The sequence below is a fragment of the Corella eumyota genome, chromosome 2 (genome assembly GCF_963082875.1).
Source record: "Corella eumyota chromosome 2, kaCorEumy4.1, whole genome shotgun sequence".
Taxonomy (NCBI): domain Eukaryota; kingdom Metazoa; phylum Chordata; class Ascidiacea; order Phlebobranchia; family Corellidae; genus Corella; species Corella eumyota.
The window spans coordinates 15389212-15405447 of NC_137491.1; the positions used below are offsets into that span (position 1 = coordinate 15389212).

The window sequence follows — 16236 nt, forward strand, 5'->3', positions numbered from 1 at the left end:
TGACCTGGATTGCGATACATCATTAAAGGAACAACTTTTTAATAAATTCAACGGTGGCTTCGAGCTGGAGACCTGGTCTCGATTGCCACAAGGTTCTGGCCTGGGTACTAGCAGCATTCTTGCTGGAGTTATTTTGGCTGTACTGATGCGCGCGTCGGGCAAGCTTATAGATGTTGATTCCCTTATTCACGCCGTTTTAATGGTCGAACAAATGCTTACGACCGGAGGCGGCTGGCAAGATCAGGTTGGAGGTTTGGTCGGCGGAATTAAAACAGGGCGGTCTGAAATAGGAATGCCGCTGCGCGTTACGTTTGAGCCGATACCCATTTCCGACGAGTTTCTCAACACGTTTTTGTCTCATCTCAAATTAATTTACACCGGCAAAACAAGGCTCGCGCGAAACCTTTTGCAAAACGTGCTGCGAAACTGGTACACGAAACGGCCGGATATCATGGCAAACTGCAGAAACATACGCAACACAGCCGAAAGTTGTGGCCAGGCGTTTAAAAATGAAGACTTAAAGGCAATCGGGCGTTGTTTGGATGCAAGTTGGGACGAAAAACGATTAATGGCTACCGGTTGCGAACCCGATGTTTGCGCTCGAATGATGGCGAAATTACGACCCCACTGTCTCGGCATGGCACTAGGTGGCGCTGGCGGTGGTGGGTTTTTATATCTTATTACAAAGGAAGTCATTACGAATGATGAAGTAATGAGTTTATTGCGTGACGTAGAAGGGGCGCAAAGTGCTATTGCGTACGACGTTACAGTTGACATGATAGGAATGGTATGCTCCAAATCTACGATATCTTAAAAGTTTAATTTAGAACAACTGATAATAACACAACCTTACTAAATTTATCTGTGACAAGTTTAATTTGTAAACAAGTTCAATTTTTATTAACTGTATATACATATATATTTTTCGTATAGCTCTAACACACTGTTTCTTCATATTTAGTAACTGTTTTAGATAACCTATTTATATTGCCATTTTTGTATATGTTTGGCTAAAATTATGCTTATAAATTTGTAATCTTTATAACTTTACGGTACACTGCTCCTAAAGTAATATTTATCCAAGCCAAATTTATTATGCTCGTTGTATTTTAGCAAAGTAAGACATTTTTATGTTTTTTTTTTCGTTGGTTGAAAGTTTTTATTTCGTTATTACCTTACAGAATAAGAGATCACAGATTTTTATATGTTTAATATGCAGTGTGCTATAGGATCTATATTTATTATTGTTTTGTTTAGGGCTGCTTGTTTATAGGTAAACTTATATTGTGCCTCGCTTTTTTGTTTTTTAAAGCTGCTTTTAATTAATTAATTAATTAGATTACGTTAAACATATAGTATATACTTTTAGCAATATTACACAATGATTTTATGCAGTCAAATAAAATATGCGCGATACCAAATTGACAAAATATTTGTTTAGAATAATTTTGATGTTTTTCAGTAGGCCCAATCTAATGCCTAAACCAAGATAGTTTTTTTTTACGAATTTCGACAATTGATAGTTTTTTCCTTTTTTTTCTAAATTGTCCTGAAACTCTGATTTTTAAACTTTATTTAATAGCTCATTTCAATTTTTTTTATTTATTCTACGTATAATTTCTTTAGTAAAAATGATAAAATTTTTAAATAAGGTCAGCACAAGAAAGGGAACTTAAATCATTATATAGCTTGTTTTGGGTATAGACAATATACATGGCATCTATTTACTACATACACTTGGTAGCGAACAAAACACATCTAAGCAATTACTTAAAGTAAAAATTTAGGGATCTTCGTCCTCCCCCGTTATTCTCTTTTGAATCCACTCGGTATATTTTAGTACATTTGTATAATATCCTGGTATTGCAACGTTTTCAACACCGTTAACGGTACCGTTTCTCCCGCAGCCGGATCCCCAACTCACTATGCCAACTTGAACCCAACAGCTACGCTTTGTGTCTTCATTAAAGACCTATTAAACATAACAGCATTTGATTAGCAAAAACTGATTATACAACAAAACCTGTAAGCTTAGGTCATTTAAAAGTGCGCAACAATAAATTTAAAAGTCAATCTTACTTAAAAAAAATCGATCTTTTTAAAAAGGGCGTACTAGAATACAAATGCTTTATTAATTCCCTTTAGTTTTTGCAACATTTTTGGTTGTACTAATTTAAAAAATAATAATCATGTTTTTCAGTATCTGTTGCTACTATAAACCCACCTCGCGAACGACCGGGCCACCACTGTCACCTTTGCATGCATCAACATTTTTGTCCGTACTACCACTGGTTGCACACAACATAGTCTGCGAATTGTATGTTTCATCTCCTGGAGGGTCTCTCTCCCTGCAACTGGTAAAAAAACAAATAGGTTAATTATCTATCTACTTATTAGTTTGAGGATAAAGTTAAATATAGTTTGGTGGAGAAACTGGTAAATATTTAGAACATTTGTATTCGCTATATAGACTACCCTGTTTTGATAGTGCTTTTAAGGTAGGGCCTTAAAAACGGTATAGACTCCCGCTAAACAAAAACTTATTAAAAGATTATTTTTGGGGCAACTCAAAACTAATAAAGGGTAACAATTGTTACACTAAAAAGGCGTGGCCACGATTTTCATTACTTTAAGCGTTAATTGTTACAGTGACTCGCGTAGAAATATTTAACAAGATTTAAAAATTAAAAAAATGATAGTTGAATTAAAATAAAGTCTTGATAGACGTAGGTAAATAACAAAAAATTTGACATACATGTTGTCGCCTTCTAAGTTAATCAGGCCTTGTCTAAGTGTCGTGGATAACTTTATTTGAAAAATGTTGCTTTGTTCCTCGTCAATGTGTCCGAATCCTGTAATAACAGCTAAGATTTTCGACTTTTCGTTAGGTCTTCTATTGTCTTCAAGCAACCAGGTTTCTTTAACATAAAAATAAGTTGCGTTATTTTTATATAATAATATCAATTACTTTAAAAAGATAATTTTTGTTCTCATACTTTCAATGGGACATTCCATCTCTGACGGAGTTTGATCAGTAATAAGATCTGCTTTTCTCAAAACCTCTTTTGTGCATTCACTTTCACATGGCAGGCAAACCGTTCGGATATATTCCGTGTAATTAACAAAGCCGAGGTTAGGCCCCAGTACAAATCCGCCTGAATTGCCTGCAGTAAACTCTTGACCGATTCTAACCTATTTGGAGCAAAATACAAAGAAACTTAAATCATTTTTTGGCATTTATATTAAACTATTTTTATTTTTGGCATTGTTTAATTTGATTTTGTTGAAAGTTGAGCTACAAAACAAACTTACATATAAGCTATACTTTTAAAATGAAAAATTACCATCACCAGGCGCTATAATAAATTGCAACTTACTGATCACAGATCTAAAGTTAGATTCCCACTTTAGGTTTTTATTACGTGATTTGTATACACATACCAATAAAAAAGGGAAATATATTCATATACCTACAGTATCAATAAACAATAAATTTACACAAGTTATACCTAAAGATTGGTTTAAACAGTAATTTATTTTCTTTTATCAAGAAAAAGTCATAAAGAAGTGACTTACCAAAGCTATATCGTTATCATAGGTTTTTCTATCGTAATCTTTGTGTAATATTATTTCTGATGCAGTGAACATTTGAACAACTCCCGAGACCCTATGCTCCCTTTTATGGGGGCGTTCATACATTCCTAATAAATAAAACATAATTAAAACACTGCGCGGTAGTAATTAGACCGTTCTTGGCATTGGGTTGCGAGGCAAAATAGTTCGAGTTTTAGCCGCAAAAATGCTACACAATGTAGCGTTTAAAGCCAGCTCAGTTTTTTTTTTGTAATTAAAATACAGAAAAAAAATAAAACAAAAAAATATATATATATTTTAAACTTACCTACACACTAAGGAAACCCGAAATATTGAAAATCCTGTACGAGCTTAAAAACTAAATTGTTGTTTTTTTAATATTTATTTTTACTTACCAAAAGTAATAAGAATAGTCATAGCAGTTTGTGGGTCATCTAAATCTGAGACTCTATTAAAAATATGAGCTGCAGTTAAAACCCATTGATTGTTTAACAAAGAGCCGCCGCCCAAAATCGTTTTAAACGTCTAAAAGGGATATATAAAGAATTAAACAAGTTACATAAACTAAAAGTATCGTAGATTTTGTATTAAAACAAAATTATAACAATCTGTAACTTGTGTATTTTTTACATAATATTTGATTTTCTTGAAATTCTACATTGGCGATTTTTTTTTACTTAAAAACTGATAAGTTGATGTCACTGAACACAAAAATTGTTTGAACTTCTAATAATTTTACTTAACTTTAAAGTTATACAACTTAGAATAAAAATTAACTTTATTAAAAAATAAGGAAAGTCCTGTTTGTGATGACGTAAAAAGTACTAGGCTATATACACTCACTACGCAACTTAGTATTTCTACGTCACACAAAAAATATGGTAACCTGGTTTTTGGTATTATTCATTTTTCAGTATCTTTTGAAAATTAAATTATAAGTACCACAGTTATTTTTTAAAGATTCCAAAGACATTTTGTTATTCAGTGTCAACCATACTGACGTGTTTTTTACATCACTTTAAAATTGCAACTCCTCTTATAGAACTTTAAGAAATAGAGCGTCACTTAAATTTTCTTTTTACACACGCAAAAGTCATTATTCACAAAGAAGGCGCATGTTCGATCAATTTGGTTACAGTGCGCCCTAAGCAATGTTGATCAAACGGACTTTGTAGCTTTACCATAGACTAACAAAAAAATGATTTTTAAAGTGATAATGAGTAGTTTTTGAGTTTTATAGAAAATTTTTGTTTTAGAAGTTATATATTGAAACATTGAAAACTAGATGACATATTAAGGTAAGTCAAAAAAAAAACGTTTGTTATTGTTTTTTGTATTTGTCCTGTGTTGAGGAGATATACTTTATTCGTTTAATTTAAAAATGTATATATCTTTTAACCGAAGTTATATACGTCGGAATTTAGGTTTTATTACTGTGTTTTATACAAAAATTTTAGGATCGTAAAAGTGATAAAAGTTACGCAAACAATATACGTTAACTATCGTGATTACTAAGTTAAATAACCTGTTATCAAATACACAGTAATTATCAAGTTGAGGTTTCAAAAGGTTAGAGTATATATAAACATGTAGTTTACAGGTAAGTTACTATGGACTTATATTAGTTGGAGTAGGTACTGTTACGACTATTAAAATACAGTCCGCCAGAGGGCAATCGTTTATTATATATAAGGTATTGTAACAGTTAAGATCTATTTATGTCCGGGAGTGTAGTGAACCGGTTATGGCGTCGGACGAGCCAAAATGTTTCTGATTCGAGCCGCACTAGTGCCACACTATTCACCCTTTAACCCGGCGTTTACAGATAGCTAAAACACGTCCCAACCGCACACCTTTACCCAACAAAAACATCAAAAACACTTTCCCTTAAGGAAATTTGAAAAAAAGATCTATTTAACCTACCATATAAATGTTTGCCCTTTTAATCGATATAACGGCTTGCCAGGGCCAAGATCTATCGTTTTTCGCTGAAACTGTGTTAGTAGATCGACCCGCACTGACACGAGCTGATTCCTTTACGTCTCCCACATCGCCTGCTACCCCACAATCACTGTAATCTAACAATAAAGGTTAAAAATTTGGTTGAAAAATGGTATCTGCCAAATTTCCAAAAAGTTTTATAGAAAACCGCAATTTTGACAATAACATTCCCGAAACTTGGATCAATTTGGTTAAAAATTAAAGAAAAATTCTTAGAGGTTTGTAGGCTTTAAACGGTGTTTTTTTTCGGTTTACTATAGTGTTTTTTCGGTTTACTATGTATCTGTGTTACCTACCTATTCTGGCGTCAGTTACTAGATCAAGTGCTCCTTGAATTTCAAAAAAGTCAGCAATAAATATGAAATTTTCCTCCTTATTCATTGCCAGACCTAAAAGTTCTGTATAGGCTTCCCCATTTCTACCAGTTCTCGTGCATTCTGCACAAGTGGTTATGCTGTAAAACTAAAACATGAATTTGATTTTAAACCTGTCTTTAATACGCTTACAATTAAGCGTTTAGAAACTGTTTTTACCTCGATTTTGCCCTGAAATTCTATCAACATGGCGTCTACCTCGTCTACAGGATTTGGTCCTTCATTGTGCTGGCCTGCAACAACAAACGTTCAAGAAATAATTAGGCTGTTTAGTTAAAGAAAGATACGTTTCTTGTATTTAAACATAGTTTAGTACGGGGATATATAACCTACCGTCAGTTATTAGAAAAATATGTCTTTCACGGTCAGGTTTTTCTATGAATGTCAAAGCAATTTGGTCTCGCACGGTTGTCAATGCTTTGTTGGTATTCGTTCCCTTTCGAATAAATGCTTCTTGTTCTAAATGGAAAAAAATATATACGAGTGTCACTGGATTTCGACATTCAAATTATAATATTACTTACCGGGTGTCAACTTGTTAATGCTTTCAAGAATTTCAATAACTCGCTCGGGGGTGGCTACATCGCCAACTAGCTGCTCAGCAGAGTCTAACAATACTAAAGTGTCAGAAGCGAACACAACAATTGAGTAGACTACAGGGACAAGCGCGTCTTCTTGAAGCTGTTAAGGAAAACAATAAAAGCCTTAGTCTATTTAAGTTAGAGAAACCGAAAACTTAATTTAACAAAAACGTAATTTAAAGTATTTGCTTAATTAACTATCTTATGCTTTTTATGGTTAGTGGTTTAAACACTAAAGCCACACATCTAAATTATCATGCGAAAAGGTTTATCAGGACGGTTGTTTAAAGTTTCTATCGAAGTAATCAACTTATAAACCAACCGTACGACATATTAAAAATTAATTAAGAAGAAAATTACATTATTTACCCTTTCGACAAGACCGACTAAAAACTTGATAGTATCTTCTAATTTCACTGTGCCGCCCTCAGTTACGCTACGAGAGCGATCCACAATAAAGTAAACTTCATTTCCACCTTCCGCGGCGGCGGCAACGGAGCGCCCAGCAGAATTGTCTATTTCTTCTTGTAAATTACTGACACCTAGTGTGTTTGTTGTAGTTGCTTGTATTTTGGATCTGGCTTCTGCAGGGGAATCACCATAAGCGGGATCTGAGGAAGAAAGGTGATAAAAAGTCTGTTTTACAACGTATAACCATGCAAAAAAATTAATCGTTTTTAAGCGAAAAGAACTAAACTTTATAAAATTTAATTTACTTTTGCAAATCGGTGCACCATTTCCAGTCCACTGTAAAAAGGGCAAACATTCTTGAACTTGTTCTCCAATCAAAGCATAGCCTCTATTGCATCGAAACTCAACAACACTTTCGACATTGAATCTATTGGCAAACCTTCCACTACGTAGAATTACTCTACCGTTTATTGGAACACCTGGATTTCGGCACCTTCTAGCGTTATCTGTATAAAAACACGATATTATTTAAAAATGAAAAAAAATGTTTTTTAAAACATATGTTTATTTTTAAAGTGTGTAAATCACATGCACGAAGAACGAACTGTACTTACCATTGGAATCACAAACTATTTCAGGCCCACTCCATCTACCATTGCTTAAACAAATTCGTATTGGGTTTCCAAATAAGCGTTGGCCGCCGTTACATGCAAAGGTAAAGTTGTGGTCCGGGTAATAAGGCCCAGGTACCCAATTTAATATTTCTCCTCTCATTTGTCTTATTGCTGGCAACGGATCTCCACATGTGACTCCTATATTTTAATATTCTGTTAAAGTTATTTACATGATGTGGTTATTAAATCACCTATATTTTATTAACTGAAAATTTTGTTTAAAAATTGGTACAACGTTAACTGTTAACTACATTTGTGCTTACTTTCACAAACTGGTAAAAATCCCTCCCAAGTACCCCCTCCTGTACATCTTCTAGCAACTGTCCCCTCGGAAAGATAATAATTCTCATTGCAAATATAACGGGCGACTCTTTGGACACCCTCTCCTGTGTAAAAAAGTCGGGCATTTTCAGCTTCAGGAGCATCAGGACATTGGCGATCTGTAAACAAAATTTTTTTTTTGAAAAGTTAAATTTAAAAAGACTTGGATTTTTTTTAAAGTTTAATTTGCAAACGAATTGATTGCATGATTTCAATTTAAACAACATTTCTGATAACGTCTTTAAGATTATTTTTTGGTTGGAATCACTGAAGAATTTTGATTCGTAAAATACTTAAAAATACCATTTTTTATATGACACTAGTTCATTGCCAACTTTACAGGTACATGTTACCTGTAGTAATATGGTCACAGCAACTTTATTTTACATGTTAGGTTGACCGCGCAATTTATACAATAGTTTTTAGAAGTTTATGCATTTAATATAAACATGTATGAATGCACCGTAATCAAGCGCTTTATTATTGATACTTATAACTGTTAGTTACTTATGTCAATGCAAGTTCTTCCGCAAAAACCGTCACAGGCACAAGTAAGATTTCCACTGCAGTCGTCGCTAGTTACACACTTAGAACCACAAATTTGCTGAAATTCCTCAATTTTTTCATTGTTAGGTTCGAAGCAAATCACTATATAAAGTTATTCATAAGAAAAGTTTTAATGTACATAACATTTTAAGCCTAGTATTATGCTAAGTCAAATATAGTCCGGTAGTGTGGTATACCGGTTACGGCGTCAGACTTAGAACCGTAAGGTTTTGGGTACCAGCCGCACTAATGCCACACTATTCGCCCTTAAGCCCGGTGTTTAAAGATAGCTCAAAAACACGTCTCAACAGCACATAGTTTTTTTAATAAAATAACAAACACTCATCACCTTAAGGTGATACGAAAAAAATATAAATATTTAAGATAAAACTTACAGGCACAAAGTGATTTTCCCGTCCAACCTCTCCTTCCGTGGCAGAAATGTGTTGTATATTCGCCCTCGTTGGAATAACCCGGGCTACATTGATACTGTGCAGTGTCGTTGAAGATAAAACTATCTATCACGTCAATAGTTATCTCATTTTGAGTGATCTCACTTACTCGAGTGTACTCAATTCCAACAGAATTTGGAATAAGACCTAATGGTGGGCATCGATTCGCTAAGGGAAGTGATATTATGTTTAATTTAACCTTTATTGTATTGGTTTTTAATGCAGAACGTAGTTGTTTAACAAAATACAATCGTTTCTACCTAGATTAATGCAAGTGAATCCGCATTCAACCGCACAGCGACAAAGTCTTCCGTTTCTACATCTTTCTAATTTGTCATCTTCGTCAATGCAAGGTTTTCTGCATCTCACTCTTCCAACCTCCCTTGCTAACGTTTCATTTCTAGTTTGACAAACTCCTGTAATATATTTTTAAACATTTATGTTATAGTAAGGTAGTCTATAGCTCAATAATATTATGTGCATTGTTTAATTATTTAGTTTGCTAAGTTAAAAATCCGTCTTTTGGATAGTTTGTATAACTTTAACAGTTTAGTTATTTGCAAATTTACATTACCTTTTGCTCGTTGGCCTTCCGTATCTTTTAAAAAATAAATTAAAACAATCAGAAACAGTCCAGCGGAAAAAACAAAACCTCTCATCTCGTTTTCTTAATTGACAATCAATAAATCTGTTGAACTTATATCATAAACCTTGTTGCAAAATCTATTCTAGTATGAAAACTAAAACGCGTTCGATGTATAGACTTGCCGGCGGCAAAAAGTTTTTTTAAACCTCTGAAAATTTTAATCGCTAAACTTAATCTACAGGCTCAATCGTCTGGTGCAAATCCGCAAACAAGTTTTAATTCTAATACAAGGTTAGTTATGATTCATCATTTACAATACCAAATATCTGCAATTGCTGTAGGCAAAAAACTTTTTGATAGTCATACCAAATAAATAGCAAAAAAACTTAAAAACAAGATTGTTTTTATTCGTTTCGGAAAAAACGTCACCAAACTAGTTTCACTTTATTTTTTCGTATTTTACCACTAATTAAAGGCGGAATTTTTTATTTCAAATTTGTTTGACAAACCTTTCAGTTAAATTAAATATAACTATTTTGTCTTGAGGCATACACTTTTATCAGAACAATGTCATAAAATTTGTCATCAGTTGTAACGTATTTTTTCTGTTTTTTGTTCTATATTCGGGCAAAAACGTTTACAAGCACTAACATAAAACAATCTTGTAATAAACAATGATATGTTATTCCAGTTTGACAAAAATGTGCATTTTGGGTACACAAGTCACTAACTATTGTAAGTTACATGGTCATTTAAACATGTTTAGTTTCGATTGAACAAATCTTGTTTCTACCCACGAATTACGGAAACAATCAATTGCGCAAGCTTTTCACTTTTGTCGATGGATTTAAGATCAAATTGTTTTTATTGGCAAATAGGTACAAAAGTCAGTCCAAAACACGATTTGCAGCTAAAAAGATTTAGAACTTTTAACAGGGGTAAAAAAAGATTAAAAATAAGTTTTTATTCAAATGTATTATTAGTATCAGATAAAAGTTATATAGTTTATATATTTTACTTTGCAGTTTTAAAAATTGACTAAGTTAAAAGCGCATGTAAACAAAAATTTGGTACATTAAAACATTGCACGAAACATACGCAAAACAACTAACAAAAATATTACTTGTAGTAAAAAAATAAAATATTAATTGTTTTAAAGCTGGTAATATTTCAGTGCATGTTCTACAAAAAGGCGTTGTTTAGTTTTAGTTGTTTGCAAGTTTTTCTTTGATCCAAGGAAGAACTTCAATGATGTGTGTGTAATATCCCGGCACGGGAGCTCTGATGCCATTGACTACACGATATTGCCCGCACCCCCAGCCCCAACTTACAATCCCTAGCTGAACCCAGCAACTTTCTTTGGTGTTTATGTTGTACACCTAATATATACAATATACAGGAAGATTAAGCAGTAAAATCTAATTAGTGTTGTTTGTGCTACAATAAGTCATAATTGATTATTTTTGTCAAGTGATATGTATATGTAACTGGTACCTCTCTTGCCAACGGTCCACCGCTATCACCCCTACACGCATCAATCGTTCCATCTGGTATTCCGCTCGTTCCACACAACATTCGATCTGTTGGCGTGATTCCATTTGGTGGATTGTTTGTTTCACAACTAGAAAAACACAGATTACATCACAACAGGTTTTGCTTTACTATATGTTAGTTTTTTGGGAAAAATTTGCGCCAACAATGGGTATGTGTAGAGTATTAAACGCTTTGCCTTATGCATTCTCTACTCACAATTGTTTGCTTTGAACCCTGATCAGACCTTGTTTCAAGAATTTAGCTGGCACAGCTGCTTGTGTGCTTGTACGTTCGGAACTATGACCAAATCCTGTAACTACAGCAAGTATTCTTTCCGAATTTCCCGGTTGTAACAACCAATTCGCTTAAAAGCAAGTAATCAAAATAGGCTTAAATTGCTTTTCAATCAACTTAATTTAAAGAACACAATTAAACTGGTTTGTTGATGTTTTTAAAATTTAATATGTTTAAAGGCTTGGAGGCTAGTCACACATATAATTAAATGTTATACCTTCAATGTTGCAGGCCTCTTCTTGCCTTGTGTTGTCGTCTATTATACCTTGCTGTTTCAATAGTCGCTCAGTACATTCACTCATACAAGGAAGGCATATCGGGCGAATGTATTCAGTATAGTTCACCCAGCCAACATTAGGCCCCGGTATTAACAACGATGAATCATCATTTAGTATCTGTTCTTGGCCAATCTTCACCTAAATCAGATTTAAATATTTTTACAATGCTTTTACTGGTTAACGTAATCTAAATAACTTACCAGAGCAATGTCGTAATCAAAACCCCGAACTGTAAAACCAGAATGTTCAATAATAAGGCCCGCTTTAAATACTTTAACGATTGAAGGGATCGTTGCAATCGGAGTGCTTGGCCTTTCATGCATTCCTGTTAAAAAACTCATTTAATACAGAAATGTGATTAACATGTTTTATATATATATATATATATATATAGCTTTTAAGCAATTTAACCTACCGTATGTAATTGCAATATCTTCGTACCAATTCGGTTCCTCTTTGTCCGACCTTAAAAAAAGATGTGCAGCAGTTAACACCCATCTGTTGTTTAAAATCGTCCCCCCTCCAAGAAAGCGTTGTCGACGATATGTCTGAAAAACAAAAGAAATAAATACATCAACAATGAATTTTGTCTGATTTGACACGATGTAAAAATGAAAAATAAAATGTTTTGTGTAGTTATGTTCTAAGACGCAAACTTACTCCAAACACGGTTCCACCAAATTCAGTAACAACAACTTGCCATGGCCAAGCGCGATCTGCTGCCTTGGTGCCTCCACTGACACGACCTACTTGGGCTTGCTTTTTTATGCTCCCCACGTCTCCTGCTTGTCCACACTTTGAATAGTCTAGAAATAGCAAAAGGTTTAAAAACCTTTTATGCCTTATTACAAAAAGTTAACCTTACCAACTCTTGCATCTGTTACTTGATCCAACAACGTTTGGATTTGGTAAAAGTCTTTTATGAAAATAAAATTTTCTTTTTTTCGCAACGCTAGTCCGAATAGTTCGTCGTAGCTACTTGCCCCGTTTCCACTGACACATTCGACACAAGTCGTGATACTATAAAACTTAAAAAGGACAAGATTATAATGTCATTTTCTTGAAACATTTAAAGTTTTGAATTAGTTTAGTTCAAACATTTACCTCTGGAGGATTTAGGTCAAAGTTTCGAAGAATGAGATTTACAACATCTATTGGGTCGCCGCCTTTATTGTGTTTACCTAAGTACAAAAAACATGTTAATTTGCTTTATATTGGTTAACATACTTAAACTTTTAAAAAATTAAAAAATCGTACCATCTGTTATTAAAAAGCAGTGTCGTTTTTTGTCTGGTTTCAGCAAGTATGAGTCGGCAAGTTGCTCAAGTAGCTCATCTAAAGCACCAGAAATATAAGTTCCAGAAAGAACGTCAGCTTTATGTTTCTCTAAAAAAACAAAAAATAATTTTCACCAACCTCAACCTCTTTATTATAAGCAAAATGATTTCTAATTTTTGCAATGTTTTTAGTACCTCGATTTATAGAAATGTCTTGAAGTATTTCTATAATTTCATAAACTGGAGGCTGTACGTCAGAAACTCTCAGCAACGTTTTAACATTAGACGCAAAAATAATAATTCCATAAGATACTGGAACGGTAGCGTTAGCGGCCAACTAAATAATATTTCAAATAGATAAAAATAAACGAATTTTAAGCAAAATTTGCAAATTTTTTTTTAAACTTACCCGTTCAACTAACTTCACCATAAAACGAACGGAATCATCTAGTGCGGACGGACTATTGTCTACAATGCTTCCGGATAAGTCAATTAAAAAGAAAACCTCATTTCCATTGGCGTCGTCAGACGAAATAAATCTTCCAGCGTTTCCCAAGGTTGTAACACCTTGTGCATTTTCAGTAGCTTGTTGTAAATTTGACAACACCTCGGTAGAGCTGTCACTGTATGCCGGATCTTAAAAGAAGCAAGAAAATAACGTTTTTTCTTAATATCACTTTGTAAATACCAGGTTTAGGCATTTCTGTGCGTATTTTGGTATAAAGGCATAACTTCAGGCAAAAAAGTTTTGAGTTTGAGTCGCACCAATTCCACAATGTACTTCCTTAATCTAGGTGTTTGCACATAGCTTAAAACATTTTCTGTTCTTCCCCAATAAAAATCAAAAACCAATTACCTTAAAGTAATATAAAAAAAAGTTTTTTTTGTAGTACTTATGCAACTTGGTGCTCCGCCTCCACTCCACTGCAAAAAGAACAAACACTCTTGCTCCTCGTCGCCAATCATCGCATAACCGGGATCACAAAAAAATTGAACAAATCTCCCTGGCCGGAAATCTCTGCCGTCGATGCCCCCATTTATTGGAACACCAGGATGTGGACATCTTCGAATTTCGTCTAAAATCAAATTTGGTTGAATCAATATCGTAGTTTTGTTTATTAAAAGTCAACCCAACAACCCTTTACGTCATATATTCTATAGCAGTTTCTATTGAAATTTAAAAAATATATATATTTCAATACCCATTCTATCGCATCTAGTTTCAGTTCCACTCCATTTTCCATCATTTAGGCAAGTTCGTTTTTCACTTCCTATTAAACGATGGGTAGAGAGGCAAGAAAATGTAAAGTTGTGACCGGGGTAGTATGGGCCTGGAACCCAGTCAACAACTGTACCTCTCGTTGCCTCTATAGCTGGAAGTGGATTTCCACACACAACTCCTACAAAATAAAATCAAAAAACTTCAACATTGTTGGTATTACTAATTAAAATATTACATGTACCCCTACAACATAGATGATTTGAACACGTACGCAAACACGTGGGCAGTATGCCATCCCAAGTTCCCCCAGCCGTGCATTTTCGAGAAGGATTTCCACTTGCTAAATAATATCCATCTTCGCAGATGTAATGGGCCACCTTGTAAAACTTTTCGCCTGTGTATTCAATTATTGAATTTGAACTTGAAGGAGCTAATCCACAATCGATATCTGTGAAATAATGAAGTGAAACTCAATTGCTTTGCAAAACAAAAAAGTGAATCTCGAAGAAGATATGTTTAAAGATTGACTTAATAAATGCTTAGGTATACTGCCAAGTATATAGATAACATTAAAAAATATTTTATCCGAAAAATATTATACTTTCATTTATACAAGTTCGCCCACAAAATCCGTCGCAACTACATATTCTATTTGTAGAACAGTCTTCATCAATAACACAGTTTGAAGTGCATACTTGTCCATATCTTTGAATTCTGGCTGAATTAGCCTGTTGACAAGCACCTAGTTTAATTGAAAAAGGGCAAGAATTTAGTTTGTTATTCTAAATAGGTGATGTTTATATAGTAAAAGAACTGAGCCTATATATTTAACTTACGAGCACAATGTGTTGTGCCAGTCCAACCCCTTCTTCCGTGACAAAAATGTTTGTATTTGTTTCCCTCCACTCGGTAGCCGGGTTTGCATTCATATTCTGCCATATCATCAAAGCGAAAGTTTTGAGTTTCGCTTAAAGGCACAAAAACGCCATTCAAAGTTGATCGAAAATAGTTCACGCCTACCATATTGGGTATGACTGGAGCGGGTGGACAAAAGTTATCTGAACGAAAAAAGCATACTTAAATATTAAGTGCACAGGTATGCTTGTAAAAAGGTTATAAAGTATACTCTTGTTTCACCTGGATTAATACAAGTAAATCCACATTCTCTTGCGCATCGGCAAACTCTTCCGTTTCTGCATCTCCCCAACTTGTCTTCTCTGTCGATGCATGCTTTTCTGCATCTTACTCTTCCAACAAGATTAGCTAGTGCTTGATTTTTCATCGGACATTTTTCTGTAACAGCAAGACAATAAAATGATAATAAAGAGATTGTATACATAACCTATATGTTTTAACTTATGTAAATGTCGTTTAAAATTGGCTAATTAAAATACAATTATATGTTTTTTTTAAACAGCTTTTTAGAGAAAATGCATACATTCAATTTTATTACATGCACATTTATTATTAATTATCAACATTGTAAACTATATATTTAGATATTTTATTAACACCATTTACCTTTAACCAACATTCCGTCCACGTAACTGATGTCATAGTAAAGTAATAAACACATAAAAGCAATACATATCACCTTCATTACGTAATTATTCTGTTATTTAATATTTATTCTGACAGTTCAAAGCAAAATTTTGTTAACATAATTCGCTAAATATTTAATCGATCCCACGCGAGTTGTTTAACAGCACCTCAAGCGAAAAGTTTTCGATTCGTCATGTAGCTGTAAGGCTTATCACAATTCTATAAACAGAAATTGAATTAAAATTTTATCAGGAATAAAATAAATCAACTTGTCTAAGAAATGAAGTAAGAAATTTTTTATGAAATCATATGTTGCCATGATAACGCTAATTATTGAGAAACAGTTGTTATATTTAATTTTTTTTAAAAAGAGTTGTGTTTACGTATTAATAAAAGAATAAAATTGTTTCGTGTTATAAAAAGAGTGAGTGTAGGCGAAGTAAATATTATCGGATATATATCATTATGTATATATAAATCTGGAATTTTTTCAAGTTTATCGTTGTAATAAATTGTGGTTAATTTTGTATCGCAAATAGGCTTGTTTTCG

General features: G+C 33.5%; 2 protein-coding genes across 2 annotated transcripts in view; one reads left to right on the plus strand and one right to left on the minus strand.

Moving 5' to 3' along the window:
* The window catches only part of LOC145743610 (uncharacterized), a 30081-nt gene extending 29445 nt beyond the window's left edge, over nt 1-636 (plus strand). Inside the window, exon 38 of the mRNA XM_082561612.1 lies at nt 377-636. Within this exon, the coding sequence (XP_082417738.1) occupies nt 377-507 (131 nt within the window). The 3' untranslated portion in view covers nt 508-636. The remainder of the gene's footprint in view (nt 1-376) is intronic.
* Nucleotides 637-1602: 966 nt separating this feature from the next.
* Nucleotides 1603-15780, minus strand: LOC145742507 (uncharacterized). The gene is made up of 38 exons (XM_082560281.1): nt 15666-15780; nt 15282-15437; nt 14981-15202; nt 14746-14886; nt 14416-14592; nt 14125-14322; nt 13816-13998; nt 13332-13558; nt 13118-13259; nt 12903-13031; nt 12750-12826; nt 12511-12673; nt 12306-12451; nt 12061-12193; nt 11846-11970; nt 11585-11783; nt 11290-11437; nt 11035-11161; nt 10758-10919; nt 9860-9875; nt 9215-9370; nt 8898-9122; nt 8464-8604; nt 7899-8075; nt 7576-7773; nt 7267-7467; nt 6920-7161; nt 6494-6650; nt 6303-6428; nt 6129-6202; nt 5892-6057; nt 5518-5672; nt 3990-4119; nt 3577-3701; nt 2997-3192; nt 2756-2918; nt 2225-2354; nt 1603-1972 (listed from the first exon to the last, which is right to left on the minus strand). Exons 1-38 carry the CDS (start codon nt 15742-15744, stop codon nt 1784-1786), a joined length of 5901 nt encoding a protein of 1966 aa, XP_082416407.1. The 5' UTR covers nt 15745-15780; the 3' UTR covers nt 1603-1783.
* Between the last annotated feature and the right edge of the window lie 456 nt (nt 15781-16236).